This window comes from Schistocerca piceifrons, chromosome 10 (genome assembly GCF_021461385.2).
Source record: "Schistocerca piceifrons isolate TAMUIC-IGC-003096 chromosome 10, iqSchPice1.1, whole genome shotgun sequence".
Taxonomy (NCBI): Eukaryota; Metazoa; Arthropoda; class Insecta; order Orthoptera; family Acrididae; genus Schistocerca; species Schistocerca piceifrons.
Window position 1 is genome coordinate 3,220,182 of NC_060147.1, and position 20,792 is coordinate 3,240,973.

General features: G+C 43.9%; 1 protein-coding gene across 7 annotated transcripts in view; it reads left to right on the plus strand.

The window, feature by feature from the left end:
- Positions 1-19,124, plus strand: part of LOC124718794 (F-box/LRR-repeat protein fbxl-1-like) — a 133,586-nt gene extending 114,462 nt beyond the window's left edge. For 6 of the 7 annotated variants that reach the window (XM_047244402.1, XM_047244405.1, XM_047244403.1 and 3 more), the window contains exons 6-8: positions 3,584-3,763; positions 14,012-14,242; positions 18,794-19,124. In XM_047244402.1, coding sequence (XP_047100358.1) covers positions 3,584-3,763; positions 14,012-14,242; positions 18,794-18,968 — 586 coding nt within the window. In that variant the 3' untranslated portion in view covers positions 18,969-19,124. The remainder of the gene's footprint in view (positions 1-3,583; positions 3,764-14,011; positions 14,243-18,793) is intronic. The other variant, XM_047244408.1, reaches the window with a different exon arrangement.
- Positions 19,125-20,792: the final 1,668 nt, after the last annotated feature.

Consider the following 20,792-nt stretch of genomic DNA (forward strand, 5'->3'; position numbering starts at 1 on the left):
CCATGCCCGAGGCATGGCGACTGTAGCAGTCGCGCGGTTCCGGACTGAGCGCTTAGAACCGCTAGACCTATTCGTATTATTCTTATGCCTAATAGTGATACAGTCAGAAATGAAGCACGGCAATTGCCTAGATTTTTAAATCTAAGATGACTCTAATTTCTGTGCAGAATGTAATGTACTAAAGAGGCGTCTGCAAAGATTTTCAAACGGAGAAAAATTTTCGCTAAACTCTCGTTCAGAACATCTTCCCCCGCCCCTCCCCCCCCACCCCCCGCTGCCATTGTAAGCGGCGGTAGCGCGCACATAAGCAAGCCTTGCCGCGAGCGGCGACAGGCCGTAAACACTCACTATCATAATGCGACAAACAATGCGTGACACAGTACAGGGCGTTTCAAAAAGAAAGAGCAGATTTCAAACATTTATTTCTCAAAAACTACAAATGATAGAAACACAATTCCAACGGTCCTTCACTCAATATGAGTACCAAATGTTACACAACAAATATCAAAACTGTACCTCAATATGAGCACCATTTGTTACACGACAAATATCAAACCGGTATCTCATTTCTTGCCACACACGACGCAACTGGTCTTTAGTTACCGAATTCACGGCCGCAACAATTCGATGTCGTACCTCTTGAAGAGTAGCGGGCATAGGTGGGACATAAACACAGTCCTTTATGTACCCCCACAAATAAAAATCGCAGGGAGTAAGGTCTGGTGACCTGGGAGGCCACAGACGATGACATTGATCTTGTGCTCCTGCTCTTCCAATCCACCGTCCTGGAATGGTGTTATTTAGGTACCGTCGTACAGGTTCAGAGAAGTGTGGTGGGGCGCCATCTTGCATGAAGATGAAGTGATTTGAATCTTCCTGAAGTTGAGGAAATAGCCAGTTTTCTAACATGTCCAGGTAAATGGTTCCTGTGATAGTTTTCTCCATGAAAAAGAAAGGTCCATAAACTTTGTTTACCGAAATTGCACAAAAGACGTTAACCTTTGGTGAGTCTCTTTCATGTTGAATAACGTCCCTCGGAGTTTCACTCGCCCAAATTCGTACGTTATGCCGATTAACTTTACCAGAAATGTGAAACGTTGATTCATCTGAAAAAATTAATCGTTCGGCAAAATTGTCCTCTTCCATGTCCTGTAGAATTGCAGTTGAAAATTCGAACCTTTTGTTGTGGTCGTCAGGACGCAATGCTTGCAATAACTGCAGTTTGTACGGCTTCATGTGCAGACAGTTACTCAGAACGCGCCATACCGTTGTTTTAGACATGTTTAGTTCGTGACTTGCCCGTGCCGTGGATTTTCTAGGGCTCCTTTCGTAAGCTGCACGGACACGCTCGACATTTTCATCCGATGTGCGTGGACGACCCGTGCTTTTTCGCTTGCAGATGCAACCATCTTCTACGAATCTGTGATGCCACTCATAAATTTGCTTATGACGAGGCGGCTGTTTGTTGAATTGACGGCGGAATGCACGTTGCACACCAACAATGGACTCTAACTTTGCAAATTGCAGCACACAAAATGATCGTTCCTGTGGTGTCGTCGCCATTTTCCTACAAACAAACGCCAGCGGCACTGCGGATTTGCATGGAACTTCTGAGCGGACCATTGAAAAACTTTGAACCTTTCTCTGACAAGAAACGTTTGAATTGTGTTTCTATCATTTGTAGTTTTTGAGAAATAAATGTTTGAAATCTGCTCTTTCTTTTTGAAACGCCCTGTACAACAATGCATTTTCCGCTCAGAGTGACGTGAACACCTATAACAAAGAGAACGGCACTTACGAGATCAAAGAAATATAAGCAATCAATTCAAACCAGACGAAGCACGTGAAAAAGGAAGGGTACCCGTATTAATACCGACGGAGCGCCTGACGCATAGCAATGGCTACCTGCTAAAGCTTAACTGCTAAGGTTACGAGACGAACCAAACTACTGTAGTTGTATCGTCATTCATTCGACCTAAATTGTGTCTCGTATTAAAATGAACCAACTTTGTTTCGATTTAGAGGTGCGGCCTAAAACTTTTCTCTCCCCTTGAATTTCGAGTCTCAAATTTCAGGTGCGGCTTAGATTCGGGAAAAATTTTTTTCCTTGCTTTCGAGTCTGATTTTTCAGGTGCGGCTTCGATTCAAGTGCGGCTTACAAGGGGAAGGCCTCAGACACGAACAACCGATTCGGCTCAAATTTGGCAGGTCGCTTGTGTACAACCTAGTACAACCTAAAACGAAGGAATCTAAGTTATTTTGGGTCAACACCCCCGCGTTTTTGAGAAAATCGCCCCTAAAGGTTGTGAAGAGCAATAGACTCGAAATTGGAGGGATCGATAGATAATTTTAAATAGAACATTTTTCATCATCGGGAATGGGGTCCGCAAACGCAAACTTTTCCAGAAATCGAGGAAAGAAACTTTTATAACTGCCGCTCCTGTACCCACGTGGTAAACGCTATTCGGCGACAGCGCTGATAGCGCACCGGCCAAGGTAACTGGCTGGGTCTCGAAGAACCCGGGTTCGAATCTCGAAAAAATATGACACAACAAACAACAACTAGTTACTACAGCATAAACAGACGAGCTAATTACCACAAACTACAGACAATACTCGTCATATGTTACTTACGGAAGGACTGTATTCATTCACAAATCGTATTTCATTCGGCGCATTAACGATGGAAAAATCACATGTATCGGCGAGGTTCGCGGCAGCCTATGACGGAAAACAACTCTTTCCGATTGACTTCTATAAGGCTCGTGCTGGACACCTTCACTCTTCCAGGTTCTCAACTATGATATGACGAAGAGGCAACCGGGACAACAAAACTCTCCGCGCGTACATTCTGTCCCGTGCCTCGCTGTAAACAAGCGTCGCGCGGTTGGCTATCTGTGATCCCTCGTGAGGAATTCGCAGCACTCTTGCTCAGAGTTGTTTTCATGTGACAAGGCTTAAAAGTTTAATACTTTACTAACTCACGGCGTTTGGGAAATTAGTTTGCCTACCTTATTATTATCATTCGTTATTGATTTACTTACCTTATTAACCCTCCTATCCTTATCAATTGAGATATGGAAAAATACAAATGAAAATAATAACATCCGCTAGGTTTCTTCGAGATTCGAACCCGGGTTCTCCCATTCCGAGCCAGTTACCTTTGTGCTATCGGCGCTGCCGGCGGAAAGCGTTTTGCATGTCGGTACAGAAGCGGCAGTTGTAAAAGTTTCTTACCCCCATTTCTGGAAAAGTATGTGTTTTCGGACCTCATACCTGATGATGAAAAATGTAATTACAATTATCTATCGATCCCGCCAATTTTGAGTTGATTGCTCGCCATAAACTTTAGGGGTGATTTTCTCAAAAACGAGGGGGTGTTGACCCAAAACATCTTAGATTCCTTCCTTTTAGGTTGTACACAAGCGACCTGCCAAATTTGAGCCGAATCGGTTGGCCGTGTCTGAGGCCTTCCCCTTGTTAGATTCGAGTAAATACGGTACTCTTTTGAGGAGCTGACTATTATTTCACCTGTGCGGCTTAGATTTAAATTTACAACAGGTAGTGTTTTGAACAACTGCAGGCCCGGCTGCCTACCACTGCTGCAGAGGTTGGACCTGCCGCACGCCACCGACCTCCCGGACGACGCGGTGGTCACCATTTCTCGGGGATGCCCGTCACTGCGCGAGCTGAGGCTCATTTTTGCGACGAGTCTCACAGACGGAGCACTTGCCGAGATCCACCGTCTTAAACACTTACAGATGTAAGTACCTGACGTCGCTGTTACACAGTTTTGGAACATGTTTTATGCTCACGTACAAAGGACATTCAAATATTAATTGGAATTTTTTGTTTAAAAGTTCACTTCAGAAAAACTCATACACACAAGTTATTTAATCTGTGTATAGTCTTCTGAATGGGAAATACATTTTTCCCAGGGGATAGGTAGTTTTCTCAACCCCGTTTTCACGAAATGAATGTGGTTGTAACAGCAGGGTTCACACAAACACTTTGACAGCGCAATTGTTGTTAGATCTGTGTCGTCCGACTGCTTCTTTTAGTGGTCCAAACAAATGAAAATGACAGGACAATATAAGTGCGGAGTGTAGGGAGGCTGTCCTAGTGTGGCACACGACAGCTCCCGAGCTTTTTGTCGAGTCTGGGCTGCCGTGTGGGGCCCAGCACTGTCACGCGGCCTAGTCACGCCCCAGATTTGGTATTTTCTGACGATATTCGCTTTCCGATCTATGCAAAAAATGGCAGTAGTATACGGCACTCACAGTACAGCATTCTTGGAGAAAACTGATGAGAACTTCCTTAATATAAAAAAAGACTGTCGCAATAACCTTCCCCACATAGAGACAATTTTAGGCACTCCGTGGGTGTAGAGTCGTCAGTGGGTGTAGATTGGTCTTTTTTGTGCCACTTTGGGCTGTTTTTTTCGATTCCCGTGCGTAACAGTGTACCCACGTTTCATCAGAGATCAAAATCCGGTGCACAAAATGTTCCCCTTCTGTTTGGTAGCGTGCCAGTAGCTGTTTGTACGCCTCAAGATGATGAAATTTGTCGTCTGTGGTGAGAAGATGGGGCACCCACTTTGTGGACTCTGTTTGAAATCCGACGTTGCCACTAATGATCACCGGAGCACTACCGTATGTAATGTCTCTTGCGGCGGTCTCTCCGCGATATTTTCAGAAATTTTTAGAAATTATATAACTCAGTACATATCTCGAAATATCTCTTCTTATCTTACCGATTCCTAAACTTTAATATACGATGATTTTCAATGCAAAGTAGTTTCAAGCCCTATTATTCCTTGGAGCGTGCATTTACTCCATGGAATAGTTTCCCTGCTATCTCTTATGAAAAGAATGAAGCAGATCTTGCCGATCAGCCGTGAAAGAACGAAGATGTATATGTATGTATTGTTGAGCTAGTCGCCATCTTGATGAGATTCTGTATGAGAAGGAATTTAATACATGAACTAAACTAAAGTAAGTGTGTTCGCGTATTATTTAACTGTTTATTATTGACACTGTTTGCTTACTACGCTGTGTTGCACGGGATCAGTGGGGAACGTCTGATTTAGACTGGACGAACCTGCCGTTTTGTACGCTCAAGATATCCAGTTTATTACTTCCAATAAATGGGCTAACGCGGTCTTACCAGCAGATCTCCGGTCTTCCCCGTGTGATCACCGAAAGTTAATAATTATTACAAATGTTTTCAGGAGATCGACTGACAATTTTCGTCGCACCGAGACTTCGAAATTGCTTCACTGCCTTATGGAATTTAAGTTAAGCTCAATTTAATCAGGATAGGGCAGCATTGAACTGTGTGAATGTGATAAGCCTGCTTTGTGAATGAAAATTCCCTAAATATTCGCGTGTTTTTTACCATCCTGATCTGTGAAGCTCAATCGGGCCGGTGTGAGAGAGGTTTTTAAATTTCAGATCCCACAAAAAATATTAAACGTAGCTTATGCCAAACTTGTGGCAGGCATCCCACAGAATCACGTGGGTAGCAGCACGTCAGTGTTTACCCGTGAGAGGAGATTTAACGGCCGGGCCAACCTGTGACGACGGTGGAGCACCCAGCGAAGCAAAAGCCAGTGTGAGCTAGACCTCCACGCCTCGTGGACAGTTACGCCTATTTCCGATTCTGTTAGCCACGGACCACGCGGGTCGAGTACAATGCGTAGCCCCCCACTGACACCTTGACGGATTTGAACGAGTGCCGACTGTTTGCTTCGTCCTGTCGTGTCCACGAATCAAACGGTGCCAGTGAGATGAGCCGGCCGCGGTGGTCTAGTGGTTCTAGGCACTACAGTTTGGAACCGCGCGACTGCTACGGTCGCAGGTTCGAATCCTGCCTCGGGCATGGCAGTGTGTGATGTCCTTAGGTTAGTTAGGTTTAAGTAGTTCTAAGTTCTAGGGGACTGATGACCACAGTAGTTAAGTCCCATAGTGGTCAGAGCCATTTGAGCCAGTGAGATGAGACGTAGTTTGCACATTCGGCGGGACGCGACGGCAGTCCGACACAGTTCCGGACTCGCCGTCGTGCACTTGACGTCTGCGTAGCCACCCGGAACGGCTCCACTGTATACCGGAAGCCTCCCTGACGTGTCACGGCATCACCCGGACGGACGCACTTCGGCTCGTACTTCTCGGCCTGCGAGTGATCCGAAGGACGACATCCGTATTCCACCTGTACACCTCGCCTGTGCTCACTCGCTCGCCATTCCCGGTGAGTTAGTGGAGGAGGTACTACCGTGACATCTGCGCAGTCGTACAGCCGACCTCCGACTGCACGCGCCGACACGGCACAGTACCGGTGGGTATTTGCTCGAGCCGATTTACACTGTTCCACATTATACAGGGTGAAAAGTATTTATACCGACAAACTCTGGGAGGTTGTAGGGGACATCAAAACAAATATTTTTCCCCAATGTCATTTTTTCCTATGAGGAGTATTTAAACCGGTAGAGGAAGATTTCTCTGGCGGCAAATTAATTGAACCAAGAAACACTTTTCCATTTTTTTATGACCAAGAGACAACACATTAACACAACCCAATTTCAATTACAGTAGATTTTCAAAAATGCCTCCATTGACACACGTAAACAAAGGTTACACCGTCAGATCATGTTCTGTCTGACACGGGCAAAACTCCAGCAGTATCCTTAACTGTTCCTGCTGCTGCTACTATCCGGGCAACCAGATCCTCTTCTGATGCAACAGGAGTTGCGTAAACAGGGTTGCGCATCTCTCCCCACACAAAAAAGTCCAGAGGGGACATATCTGGGGATCGAGCAGGCCACGGTACAGGACCACCTCTGCCAATCCACGTTTCTGGGAACCGTCGGTCCAGGAATCGACGCAACGGACGACTGAAATGTGCCGGCGGCCCGTCATGTTGGCACCACGTGCGTTGTCTTGTAGGGAGCGGGACGTCTTCCAGCAATTCTGGCAATGCTCTGGCGAGAAAACTGTAATAGTGCCTGCCATTTAATGGCCTAGGTTGCAGATACGGCCCAATTAAACAGTCCCCAACAACACCGACCCACGCATTAACGCAGAACCGCACTTGATGAGCGCTAGTAACTGTGGCATGTGGGTTATCCTCACTCAAGACATGCGAATTGTGCAAGTTGAAGACTCCATCACGCCCGAACGTTGCTTCATCGGTAAACAACGCAGAGGATGGAAATGTGGGATGCATTTCACACTGTTGCAGGTACCACTGCGAAAACTGTGCTCTGGGTGGATAATCAACTGGTTCCAGGTTGTGGACACGCTATAAGTGAAATGGACGTAACAATTGCTCTCGAAGGACTGTTCTTACATTCGTCTGATTAGTCTCAATGTCACGTGCAATTGCACGAGTGCTGACTGAAGCACCCGGCTCCACATGCTACAAGACAGCTTCCTCAAACTGCAGCGTTCTTACCGTGCGACGGCGTCCCTGTCCAGGTAATCTGCTAAATGACCCGGTCTGATGCGGGATACGGCGATTAGGATATTGCTGTTGATAAACCCGCTGTACAGCTCATCCGTTGTGGTGCGCTACATAGTACGCACCAAGCATATCAGTGTACTCACTCCAGGTGTATCGCTCCATTAGTAAACAGAGACAATGCACTGCTACACTGTTGGACAGCAGTTGCCTACAACTGAAGAGCGTAATAAACCCTCTAACATCTCAAGATCGCAATACGGCGTCTAACAACTGACGAGCATAATACAGCCTCCACCAGTTTAAATAACACTGGTCAACACTCATTTTCTTGCCAAGGATATTTGAGTTGCTTTAGGATGGGTTAGTGGTGCTGAGGACGAATATAGCAACCATTTATGCAGTTTGGCTCTAGTTTTTGAGATAATGCATGATTTATTCAAAAAATTAGAAAAAAATTGCTAATACTGATCTCGAGCGCTACAAACTACAATGAAAAAAGAAAATAATCTTTATAAATAGCTTCTATGAAAACCTGATAGGCATTTGTCCACGTATAAAACATAATTGAAAAGTTTCTCTATAAGTATATCATTTTCCGTCCATGACGAACCGCTTCCTGCACGCTTTCCTTTTATAGGTCTCTTCAGAACAGTCACGTTGCAGATTCCAGCAATAATCTGCCATCATATGCCTGTCCCATCTTCCTTTATATCTTTCCTCTATTCCTTTCATATCTTGATGGAACCGCTCTCCTTGTTCCTCACTGAAATCACCTAGATTACGAGGAAATCGATCCAAGTGGCTGTGAAGGAAGTGCAATTTTATGCTCATGTTAGCTCCTAAGTTTTGAAAGTTAGTGAGCATGTTTTTGACCAGTTCCTCGTAATTGGGAGCTTTATGATTGCCCAAAAAACATTTTACAACAGCGACAAAACTGTTCCAGGCCGATGCTTCAGTGACAGTCATGACACTTGTAAAATTGGTATCGTTGATGAGCCTGCGAATTTGAGGACCATCAAATATTCCTGCCTTAAGTTTTTCACTACTGAGTCCAGGGAACGTATTGCAGATGTATGTGAAGCAATTACCATTTCTGTCTAAAGCTTTGGTGAATTGCTTCATTAGTCCTAACTTAATATGTAATGGTGGAAGAACAATCTTGTCCCTACTAACCAGAGGTTCATTACATTAATGATGTTTGCTTCACCAACAGCCATATGTTCCCTTGGAGGCCATGTTTTCTGCTTCCAATGTTCGTGCTTTGCCCTACTATCCCACATGCAGATAAAACATGGGTGCTTTGTGTATCCACTTTGTTGTCCAAGCAAGAAGTTCACCATTTTCAAATCAACACAAATCAACCACTGGTGCTGCATATACTGAATTTTCTGCAGAACCATCTTGATGTTAGCATATGCTTCACAAAGTTTTGTTGAGTGGGCAATTGGAATTGATGCGTAACGATTGCCATTGTGTAGGAGAACACATTTTAAACTTCTAGTGGAACTGTCTATGAAGAGACGCCAGTCCTCTGGTCTATATTCCGGCAGCCCCAATTCAAGTAAAAGTCCAGGTATATTGCTGCAATACACTATAACCTCTTCTTCGTTGAAGTATGGAAGAAGGTTTTCTTCTCTCGTCCGGTAAGCTGTTATTTTAACACTTGGATGAAGACAGTTCTTTTCCTTAAGCCTGGATGCTAAGAGTTCTGATGCTTGCTTTGAAAGATTGAGTTCTCGTATCAAGTCACTGAGCTCCTTCTGGTCGAACTGCTGGGGTTGTGTCTCACGTCCTTCGTATTCCGAACCACTACTTGTACATTCCTCGCCGTGCACATCGTCATCTGATGATGTTAGCGTGGGTAATGTTGTGAAGGTTGGTACAGGAACATCGTTGCTGTGCACCACCGGTCTTCTTGCTGACTCCAAATCGGGATATTCCCACTTTCGTTTTTTGAACCTATTAAAACCTTTCACATTAACAATGCAAAAATAGCAATCATCTGTATGGTTCTTCTGCTCTCGCCATACCATAGGCACTCCGAAGTTTAAGCTTTTCCTTTTTCGTTTTGTCCACTGCCGTAAGCACTCCACACAGCATTTACAAACTTTATGGGGTGCCCACGCCATGTCTTGATCTCCAAGTTTAATTCCGAATTATGCCAGATACGCTTCCTTCACAAAAGGAGTGATATTCTTCCTGTTCTTTTGAAGAACGTATTCACCACAAATGTAGCAGAACTCATCTGGATGGTTCACGCAAAGACGGCGTGAAGAACTCATGTTTTCCTAAAACAAAATTGCACAAATACTACATATTATGCAGAACTTTCTTGTATTTGCATGTCAATCACATCCAACAAACATCATTAATTGTTTTGTGTGAAATGAATACTCACCTCTTATTTGCTACGTCATGATGAAAAGGTTCTATCTCCTTGAAGCTGCACTGCACATGTGTGTGACTTTCGACCATCGCCATTTTTCTTGCTTACACTGAACGCTACCTATTGGCTGTTGCGGGGATTACCTCGGCCAACAAATGAATGTCGAGTACCACCGAATTCAAATCTGCACAACCCTCAATATCTTCAACACACGCACCGCACAACAGGACTGAACACATGCTGACAGTGTGATGTTTGCATGATGTAATCCTCAACCACACAGATGCACTCCCTGAGCACAATTGTTTAATAAAGATAGTACAATATCACTAATTAAAAAACAGGTAGCAAATACATTACACCATATATGGACCCTGCAGTCGATATTATCCACATGAAACTCTCATTTCCACAAATAACCTATATCTCAAAAACCAGAGCCAATTTGGAAAAAGTACAAATATACTCGGAATGAGTATCATAACAATATCCCATTTTCGTTCAAACTTCCCTGGCAACGAAAAAAAAAATTTATTTTGTAGAGCTGTGTAATCCTCATAGGTAAAAATGACATTAGGGAAAATATTTGTTTTGACGTCCCTTACAACCTCGCAGAGTTTGTCGCATTAAATACTTTTGACCCGGTGTTGTGCGTGGACGTGGCACGGCCACCACTTACGCTGCCATAGTCACGAGTCCACCGCACGATCACCGTGACGAGAACATTTTGCAGATCAAATGTAATGGCGAGCCGACTAAAGTCTCCGTGGACAGAATTGAGACAGCTTTCACCTCAACTACTCCGATTCTCGTTCAGTTCTTCAAACCAGTGGAGTACTTGAATGCGATTTTCACTCTGCAGCGGAGTGTGCGCTGATATGAAACTTCCTAGCAGATTAAAACTGTGTGCCGCACCGAGATTCGAACTCGGGACCTTTGCCTTTCGGGGGCAAGTGCTCTACCTCTGAGCTACCCAAGCGCTACTCACGCCCCGTCCTCACAGCTTTACTTCTGCCAGTATCTCGTCTCCTACCTTCCAAACTTTACAGAAGCTCTCGTGCGAAACTTGCAGAACTAGCACTCCTGAAAGAAAGGATATTGCGGAGACATGGCTCAGCCACAGCCTGGAGGATGTTCCCAGAATGACATTTTCACTCTGCAGCAGAGTGTGCGCTGATATGAAACTTCCTAGCACTTCGAGTCTCGGTCCGGCACACAGTTTTAATCTGCTAGGAAGTTTCAGTGGAGGACTTGTCCACGGACGACACTCCCCGTGCGACCTGTTAGGCAGAGCCCACTCCCCTAGCCGTCAGCGGTGCACGGTTACCGCCAGCTGCCAGTGCGCAGCCACACCCACCTCGTCCCGTCCCCGACCCGGCCGGGCAGCCCCCGAGACCGTGCTCCAAAGGGGCACTCCGGCAGCCGGCAGACTGCGTCACGCGAGCTGGCCGCCGCGTCCATTTCGAATGCCCGTGCCGCATCGTAATGACGTCACACCACACGACACGGCCAGCTTGCACCCTGCCTGCCATCTGCTATTAACACACTGTCCCCGGCAGGCCACTTCACTGGCTGTGATCTCGTCTTCAGTTCTCCAGACGTCTCCTCCCGTCTCGTCGGCCGACTGCCCGTCACAGCTCCCGGGCCCACTGTCGTCGCATCGGGCACTGGGGCCACTGTCGGTGTGCGTGTCACGTTCCCGCTGAGCTCCAGATACTACCCCGACCGCGTCCGGGCTCGTCCGTCGCAGTTCCCGGACCCGTGTTCCGGTCCCAACGACACAGCGAGCCTGTGCTCTCCGTAGTCATGTAGTGATGTAAAATGTGCCCATATAAATCAATAAATATATGAAAATGCACCACTCATTAGTGAAGACCCTGTACTTTTCCCCCTGAGCTGCAAAGGCCCAGAAGATTGTGCCACGGGACAGAGCTGAGTGAAAGTCTGTTCCCGTGCATGTATTTGCAACAGCTGCTGCACTTAGAGCGGCATTTACACGCGAGTAATTTCCTGTGCACACTAAGTCAAGAAAACGTCACACCACGAAGGAATTGTCCAGAGGGATGGAAACTGGCAGATGTGATGTACGTGCACAGACAAACAAATCATTAAAATTTCAGAAAAGTTGGATGATTTATTCGAGAGAAAGAGCTTCAGAAATTGAGCAAGTCGACTACGCGTCGGTCTACCTCTGGCCTGTACGCAAGCAGTTATTCGGCTCGGCTTCGATCGACAGAGTTGTCGGATGTCGTCCTGACGGATATTGGGTGCCCAATTCTGTCACCGAAATCCTGACATCATTAAAGCCCTGCCCGTAATGCTCCAAATGTTCTCAGTTGGGGAGAGATCCGGCAACCTCGCTGGCCGAGGTAGAGTTTGGCGAGCGTGAAGACGAGCAGTAGCAACTCTCGCCGTGTGCGGGCGGGCATTATCTTGCTGAAATGTAAGAGCAGGAAGGGCAACCAAAAGGGGCGTAGAATATCGTTGACGTATCACTGTGCTGTAAGGGTGCTGTGGATGGCAACCAAATAGTGTCGACTTGCTGCTATGCCACAAGTTTTCCGAGGATAACAACCGACAGTGACCTGCTACGAAAACAAGTGGCACTCCAGACTATCAGTTCCGGTTGTTTTGCTGTCGGTTGGTATCCCACTACACTCCGGGGTGTCCCCAGGCAGGTCTTTGCTGGTCACTGTGGCTCAGTTTCGAGTAGAGCTCATCACTGAAGACAATTTTATTCCAGACCGAAGACACGTCTGGAGGTACCCCGGATAGCAGAGGGACAACCGGAAGTGACGGTTTGAGGTGCCATTTGTTTTCAGCACTCCTTCGGTTGTCATCCTCGGAACACTTGCGGCACGACAGTAAGTCGATGCTACTCTACGCCCCGTTTTGTCGCCGTTCGTGGCGAGCTGTCCTTGGCTTACGTTTCGGCAAGATAGTGCCTGCCTCCACAGGGCGAGAGTTTCTACTGCTTTTCTTGGTGCTTCCCAAACCCTACCTCGGTCAACAAGTTTGCCGGATGTCTTCCCAATTGAGAGCATTTGGAGCGTTATGGGTAGGATCCTCCAACAGTCTCAGAATTATGACGATCTGATGGATCAATAGGACAGAATTTGGCCCGATATTCCTCAGGAGGACACTCGACAACTCTGTCATCAGTGCCAAGCTTGCACAGGTGCCAGAGATGGACCAATGCGCTATTGATTTGCTCAATTTGTGGATCTCTCTCTCCTGAATGAATCATTCAGTTTTTTCTGAAATTGTAATGTGGTGTGCGTACTGTAAGACCTTCGGTACACACACCATCAGATTATTTGACTTGTCGATCTAACAAAGTAGGCGAGTGTCAGCAATATGTCTCGTGGTCTTATCGTGGCGTGTTTATCTTCTGCCGTTAGGTCGGACGGTAGATATGCCACTTGCACGCTTAGAGTAGCAGGTTGACGGTGACCGACTTCAAACAGAACTTGATTAATTTTCGCACACATTTATTAAAATGATAACAAGCATAAACATTACGTAACTTGATTCTGGATGCTATTTACAATTGACAATCTGAAGTTCCTTTGGTCTTGGTACGTTAATCTTATTCTCACATATCTCTGATACTTGACAAAGTGTCTATACATTTATCTTCATGGCTATGTACAGGAATATGATAATCTTATTAGGCGCACACTGAAACTTGACTATAGACTGGTGCAGACAAATGCAGACTGACTAATTGGAGGTCTGTACATTCGTTATAATACGTCGAGTGTTCAGGTATCACTGCGCGAGTGCGATCCGCGAGGAGAAAATAAAATGTTCCACGTTAGCAGCAATCTCATTGGCTGCGTTACATATTAATACGCGGATCGGCGGAAGCAGAATTTGGTCCGTTTCTAAGGCAGCGCCATCTCGTAGTGCGGAGACGGACGAGCGCTGCGCCTGCGCTGTTGTGCTTAGCGGGGCGCGCTCTAGTGGGAAAGTTGTGTACGCGCTGACTACGCGGAACTATGTACACAACATGTAACCATTTGTTTGTCTGTACATGTACTGATTTCTGTCTCATTTGGATAATTCATTGCCTTTCTTTTTTGTCATACTGTGTATTACACAGCAAATTTCATGTTGTCACCAACATCTTAAAGTGTTACATTATTTTTCTGTTTGTTCTTCTAGACTGGATCTTTCCGGATGCAGTGGGCTGGGCGGATCCGCCGTGGCGCACGTGGCGCAGCTGCCGGCCCTCCGCACGCTGCTCCTGCAGTACATTGACGACCTGACAGAGCTGCAGCCCAGCCTACGGCACGTCCTGGACTTGAAGCAACTGCGCTGCCTCGACATCCTGTACAGCGGCCACATCAGAGCTGTGCCATTTGAAGAATTTTCTGTCAGGCTCGTGAACCTCAGGTAGGTTGCTCCTGTTGTTTCTGTTCACTGTCCGAGCCCGGTTCTAATGAATTTGCGTTTCTACCGTATGACCTCGATGACTTCCACGAGACTGGGAACGGAGTGCTAGTATTAGAGAGAGTGTAAGACAGGGATATAAACTTTCAATCCCAATTTTTCAGTTTATATATCAAAGAAGCAGTGAAAGAAATAAAAGAAAGATGCAAGAGTGGATTAAAATTCAGGGAGAATGGATATTAATAATATCATTCACTGATGATACTCCTATTGGCTTGTGAAAGGGAGGAAGAATTTCAGAACCTGTTGAATGGAAAGAACAGTCTAATGAGAACACACTACAGATTGAGAAAGAAACCAGGAAAGATGAAATTAATGAGCATTAGCTATATCAGATTAGTTATGGATTTAACATCAATACTGGTGTCCATGAAGAAGTGATGCAGTTCTGATACATTGGAAATAAAGTAACACACGATGCATGAAGCAATGATGACATACCAAATGGCTGTAATTAAAGTGCAGATACTCGCAGAGGTCCAGTGTGGGCTGTAATTATCATATGGAAGCGAAACTCGATTTGTATTCTAATGCGTTAACACAGAACAGTTTTACGCTGGAGAAAAATTAGTTTCAATTTTGGCGACCAGGTGCGAATCTGGTGCTGCGAATGCAAATAGTTCCCACTTATTTGTTGTCTCTGTAAGTTCAGTGGTAATCCGTGTTCCCACTTCTAACTTATGCTACCATCTCTGTTAGAGTGTGCTAACTATGTGTAGATTGTCAACAGCTAGGCTAAAGCTGTTGTTTTTCTACCTTGTGAGTCAATCATTGCAGAAGCGCAGTTCCCGTGTGAAAACGAGCCACTGTTTCGACCACTACAGCGTTTTTTGGATAGTGTGCTTTCCTTTTGCGTGTGAAGTGACTTGTGTTGTATTTATCTATTTTTGTATTTATGAGGGAGATAGTATTCGTGGATATTTGCTGCATTTGACTGAAAATTACATAAATATTACAAGGTAAGTTAGTGGAAGCAGAACTGAAGTATTCTGCCCATTGGCTGTGGCAGAGTATAATAAAATAATGGGAGGAGTCGATAGATTTGATCAGCTGCGTCAACGGTATGCTGTAGGCCGTCGTTCGTGGAAGTTGTGGCACAAACTGTTTTCCTTTTTTGTGCATTTGGCAGTTGTCAGTTCCTACGTTATGTGGAAGCTACAGAAGACAAAAGCAGACCAGCTAACATTTAGATTGCACTTGGCAAGGCAGCTTATCTCTGGCTTTTCAAGTTGTAAGAGAAGAGGAAGGCCTGTTCATTTTCAATCACCAAAAAGAGGTGTGTCTGGAGTACCTGATGAAGTTTGTCTGGAGAAAGTTGGAACTCATTTCCCTACAAAAGGTACAACAAACAGAAGATGCCGCCAATGTAGCACCAAGAACAAAGAAAAGAGAACAAAAATAATGTGTAGCAACTGTCGTGTACCTTTGTATGTAGCACCGTGCTTCTCTAAGTTCCATAGTACATCACCTTAGTGAACTCAAAGGACAGTATGAAGTAATACAAATATAAATGTAATGTTTAACATGTTTTTGTACTAAAAAATAAAGGAAATACATTTTTTTAAATTAGCAGGTGAAGTTACTCCACAGTTCCAATAGTTCCCACTAATTTTTTTACACTCATAGGCTAAACTCTCATTTCAAGATTTAAACTATGATTTTATGAACGGTTTCTTAGCCCAATAAAGTGTTCATAAAAAGTCTACAACTTCCGGAAATAATTTGGTCACTAAAGGGTTAATTCATTCTGTACGAGCACTGGGGATGTCGATGAGATGCTACTTCTGTAAAACAATGATATCAACACTTGCTCACAGTAGTTCCGGTGGAATTTAAGCGATGTGTTCCTGCGTACTGGCCTTCAGATCGGGTAGAGACCTAATGTGCCTCTGGTAAAGGTATTCTTTTAGGTATTCCCAGAGTGGAGAGTCACATGGATTCAGATCAGGTCATCTTGCAGGCAATGCATCTGAAAACCTCTGGATATAATATGTTTTAAGGAAGGTTGCACTAAGCAGATCTTTCACTGGGCGAGTGACGTGCAATGTTGGCCCATCTTACATGAAAAGAATGGTTTCCACACAGTTGTGCTCTTCCAAAGCAGGAATCACGTGCTGTACAAGGAGATCTCCATAACGTAAAGGCATCACAGAGCCCCCCCCCTCCCCCCGACAGGCCCTACGGATGTATCCTCTTCAGAGAACGGACCAAGAATAAAGATGCTTGTGACTCCACACCAAACAGTCATATACAGCAACTGCAGTGGTTCTTGGTGCACAACATGCAGTTTAACAGTACCGTTAAATTTGGCAATTCTGTGTATTTACTGTAGCCTGTAGTGTAGAATGTGCCTCTTCACTCCATAAAAAATTGCCTGGTCGCATGTCATCGACTTCTATCTGTCCGAAAACTGAAGAGCAAATTCAGTACGTTGCTGCAGATATGATGATTTGGTTGCTGCACCGTCCGGATCTTGTAGGGGCACCAGTCTAAATGCACGCGTTTTAGCTCACGCAGACTGGCATGAGGAGGGAAGGACTATACTGACGTGAGGTCTGGAACATGACAAGGCATGAGAATTCAGAAAGCTGACGGAATTACTTTCATACTTAACTTTAATCCATTAATGATGAACGTCGCTCTTGACGGTACATGATTCACAATATTATTTGTTCAGAATACAGTCTTGAAGTAATTAGTTACAGTAACTGAATATGGCGCCTTGCTAGGTCGTAGCAAATGACGTAGCTGAAGGCTATGCTAAACTGTCGTCTCTGCAGATGAGAGCGTAATTTGTCAGTGAACCATCGCTAGCAAAGTCGGCTGTACAACTGGGGCGAGTGCTAGGGAGTCTCTCTAGACCTGCCGTGTGGCGGCTCGGTCTGCAATCACTGATAGTGGCGACACGCGGGTCCAACGATACTAACGGACCGCGGCCGATTTAAAGGCTACCACCTAGCAAGTGTGATGTCTGGCGGTGACACCACACAAAAACTGTCCACACCATTGACCACAGGATGGACAATTCTCGTGGAAGGGCGCAAACACTAGCATTAGCCTGGACACGTGCTGCATAGTGAGTTGCAGCAACAATAACTGTGTCAATAACTTCCACTGTGATAAGATGCATTCCTCTTCCAGGTGCCACACCAAGCCCACCCACGGTTTTGAATTTCATCGTCATTTTCTTTAAAGCATTTAATGACATCTGGCCTCTCTGTCAGTGCAGCACTGGAATTGCTGCCGTTCACATGAAACTGTTTCACTAACAGCACACAGTCTTTCTCCTCAATTATCACTACTGTTCACTCACGTTACAGCTTGTCTAAAGATAGTGTGGATGTCGTACAAACGGTGTACTGTGCCAGATTTGCTCGTAGTGGCCGTAGTTGGAAGTAATTGTTTTTCCAACATAAATTGGTCCTGCATTAACACATTAGCATACCTACCAAGATTCACTGCCATATGATAATTCAGCCAACACTGGACCTGTGTAAGTGGCTGAACTTTAATTATTACCAAACAATACGTATAAAGCAAATTAGCACAAGCATAGAGGGCATTTCTGGCCAGGAGAAGTCTGCTGGTATCAAACATCAACCTTAATTAGAAGAAGAAATTTCTGAGAATGTACGTTTGGAGTACAGCATTGTATGAAAGCGAGGCACAGACTATGAGAAAATTGATAGAAGAGTGTTGAAAGTTAGGTGGGCTGTTATAAGAAATGAGAGGTGGGTTATGTGCAGAATCAGTGTGGAGAACACTGACAAGAAGAGGGATAGGATGATAGGAGAGAAACAGGATGATAGGATATGTGTTAGGACATTGAGCAATGGCTTCCGTGGTACTAGGAGGGGTTGTGAGGAGTAAAAAGTGTAGAAGGAGATTGTAATACATCCAACAAATAATTGAGGACACAAGATGCAACTGAAATCAAGAGATTGGCTCACGGGAGGACTTTGTGGTGGGTTGTATTGAACCAGTCAGAAGACTGACCGGAAAAAAGGAAAAATTTTGAAAATATCTTGTAGGATGGTCCTCAGGTATTTACGGCACAGAGGAAAAAAACACTTTCTTTAAAATCATCAGTCGCAAAATAGCGCATTATTCCAAATTTCATTGGATTTGATGTATTCGAGAAATAATTAGAATGAAAAACACAATAGAAATCATTTAGTACTTACCTCAGCTGCATGTTGAGATCAGTTTTCACTGTTTTTGTAGGTTCTTCATTTCTCCAAGTACTTTATTGAGATATCAGTCAAAACACCATATGCTACCCACATATTTCCACAGTTAAAACCTGTTTAATATGAAGATAGGTATTAACTAGAATTTGTATCTCCTAAGTTTAAAAATTCTGATAAATTTCCTTTGCACTTCATTTATGACACAGTTCATCAATGTTTATGGTTTGTAGTATTACAAGAAATAGGGTGTAATAAAATACAGAAATACAAATGTTGCAGTTACTTTTTCCCTTTCTTCTTCCAGAGAACTACATGTGACGTATGAGGAAGAGGATGAGGTTTTCTACAAAAATGTTTTTGCTGAAATGCAGAGTCAAATGCCTCGGCTCAGGATAATTAATACTTTCCGATGGACAGAGAATGACTTCCTAACAGATTACGAAACGGATGATGATGATGACACCGACATAGGGTACTGAGAAATAATTTTGGTTTTCAGACTGCAGAATGTAACATTGGAGCCCCTGGATGAGTGAACTGTTTGAAAAGCAAGTAAAAGACAAAATATGGATTTATGAAATTATTGTATAAGAGCCAAGAAAGTGTTGGCCGAAATAAAAATGCAATTTTTCGTGCTTAAAAAATTTTTATTTCACAAAAGAATTCATTATGTCAGCCACTGAAACTGATTTTATTTCCCTCCATATTGAAGCTCATTGTCACAATTATCATTACACAAATGGGAATTTTTGGCACCATAGTGAATGTCATATTCATTTCTTTTATTGCCATATCCTTGTGTTGATGAAATTGTCCTTTAAATCTGAATGGGCAGGCAATCCTGCCTCCATGTGTCCTGAATGTCTTTCAGATGCCTGTTTCACACTTTTCAGTTATTTCATATGTGCACTATTTTGATGTCACCTGCAGATAGTAATACACTAACGAAAGGACACAACGATTTTTATTTGGGACGAAATGGAAATAAATTAATAAAGTGTCAAACAATGGAAAGTTCGGGACGGACTCGGCATTTCCGCTATATGTTGAGTAGCAACTTTCCTTCTCATAATGTTGTTAATAAAGTGTCAGTCATACATACATTACATGCTTTCCATGTTGCCCTGATCCAGAGCTCAACTGTCAGATCTGACCAGTTTTCATATTCTAGAGGTTCTGAAACACATTGCTGCACAGTCAGTGTCACCAGAAGTCACACTTCACTGCCATTCTGTTGTTCAGTATTTCTAATCTATATTTCACGATTTACATATAATTAGAAGTTATAAAACATAAACATTAACAACAGCACAATTGGAGGGCTCATTAGGAAAACAATTTTTGTCATTTTCTTTCATCTGTCGTGGTTTCAGCACACATTGTGAAGTGGCACAAGTGTGGCTTTGGTGATCCACTCCATGAATGATCTGTCACCCTGCTGATGTGTGTGCCAACTTACACATTATAAATATCTTGTGGTCACCATTCTCGATTTTGCTTGCTGACAAACCTGCAAAGCTGTGAGTCTAAAGCATAAGCGACCCTCCACAGCAGGTGGAAACACGCACTCACTGTCGCGCCTTGTCGTCATTCTTATTTGTCTCGTAATACACAATTTGTGGGAGACGTATCAGGATTTAAAATAAGAAACATTTTTAAAGAGAAATGCAATAGTTTACATTATTTTATGTATACTACGGAGATACTGCTACACAAATGCATACTGCAGTTTCCAGTATACAAAAATAAAATGCATAATTACCATCTTAAAACTCTGAAACTGTCCCCATTGAATTCGTCAATAGACTAATAACACTTTTCCACTAGAATGGTAAAAACTAATCTTTTAAATGAACCAAACTCCATGTTAAATATATTACTGCCTTTTATTTTATTGTAAATTTTAAGTCCCTTCTACCCTGGTGTTTGGGTAAAAAGTTTTCAGTAGTGTTTCAAGAGTTTAAAATTCTCTCTGTGGTGAGTATTTTAGTTGTGGACGAAACAGAGTTTACTGTATGCTGACTTTTATATAAGAATAACATCACCTCATATATGTAAAGGGAGGGTATAGATAGTCCATTGAAATCTTTTAACAATAGTTGACAGGACACCTGTTGTTTGGTAACACTTATGTTCCTAAGTATTTTCTTCTGTAATACTAGGAGTCTCATTTGTTGAATTTCCCCATAAGATTATGCCATAATGAATAACTGACTCAAAGTAGAAGTTGTAGACTACCTTTCTAGTCTGTGTTTCTCGCACCTGCCAAAATACAAATTGAAAATACTAAGCTGTTAAGTAGT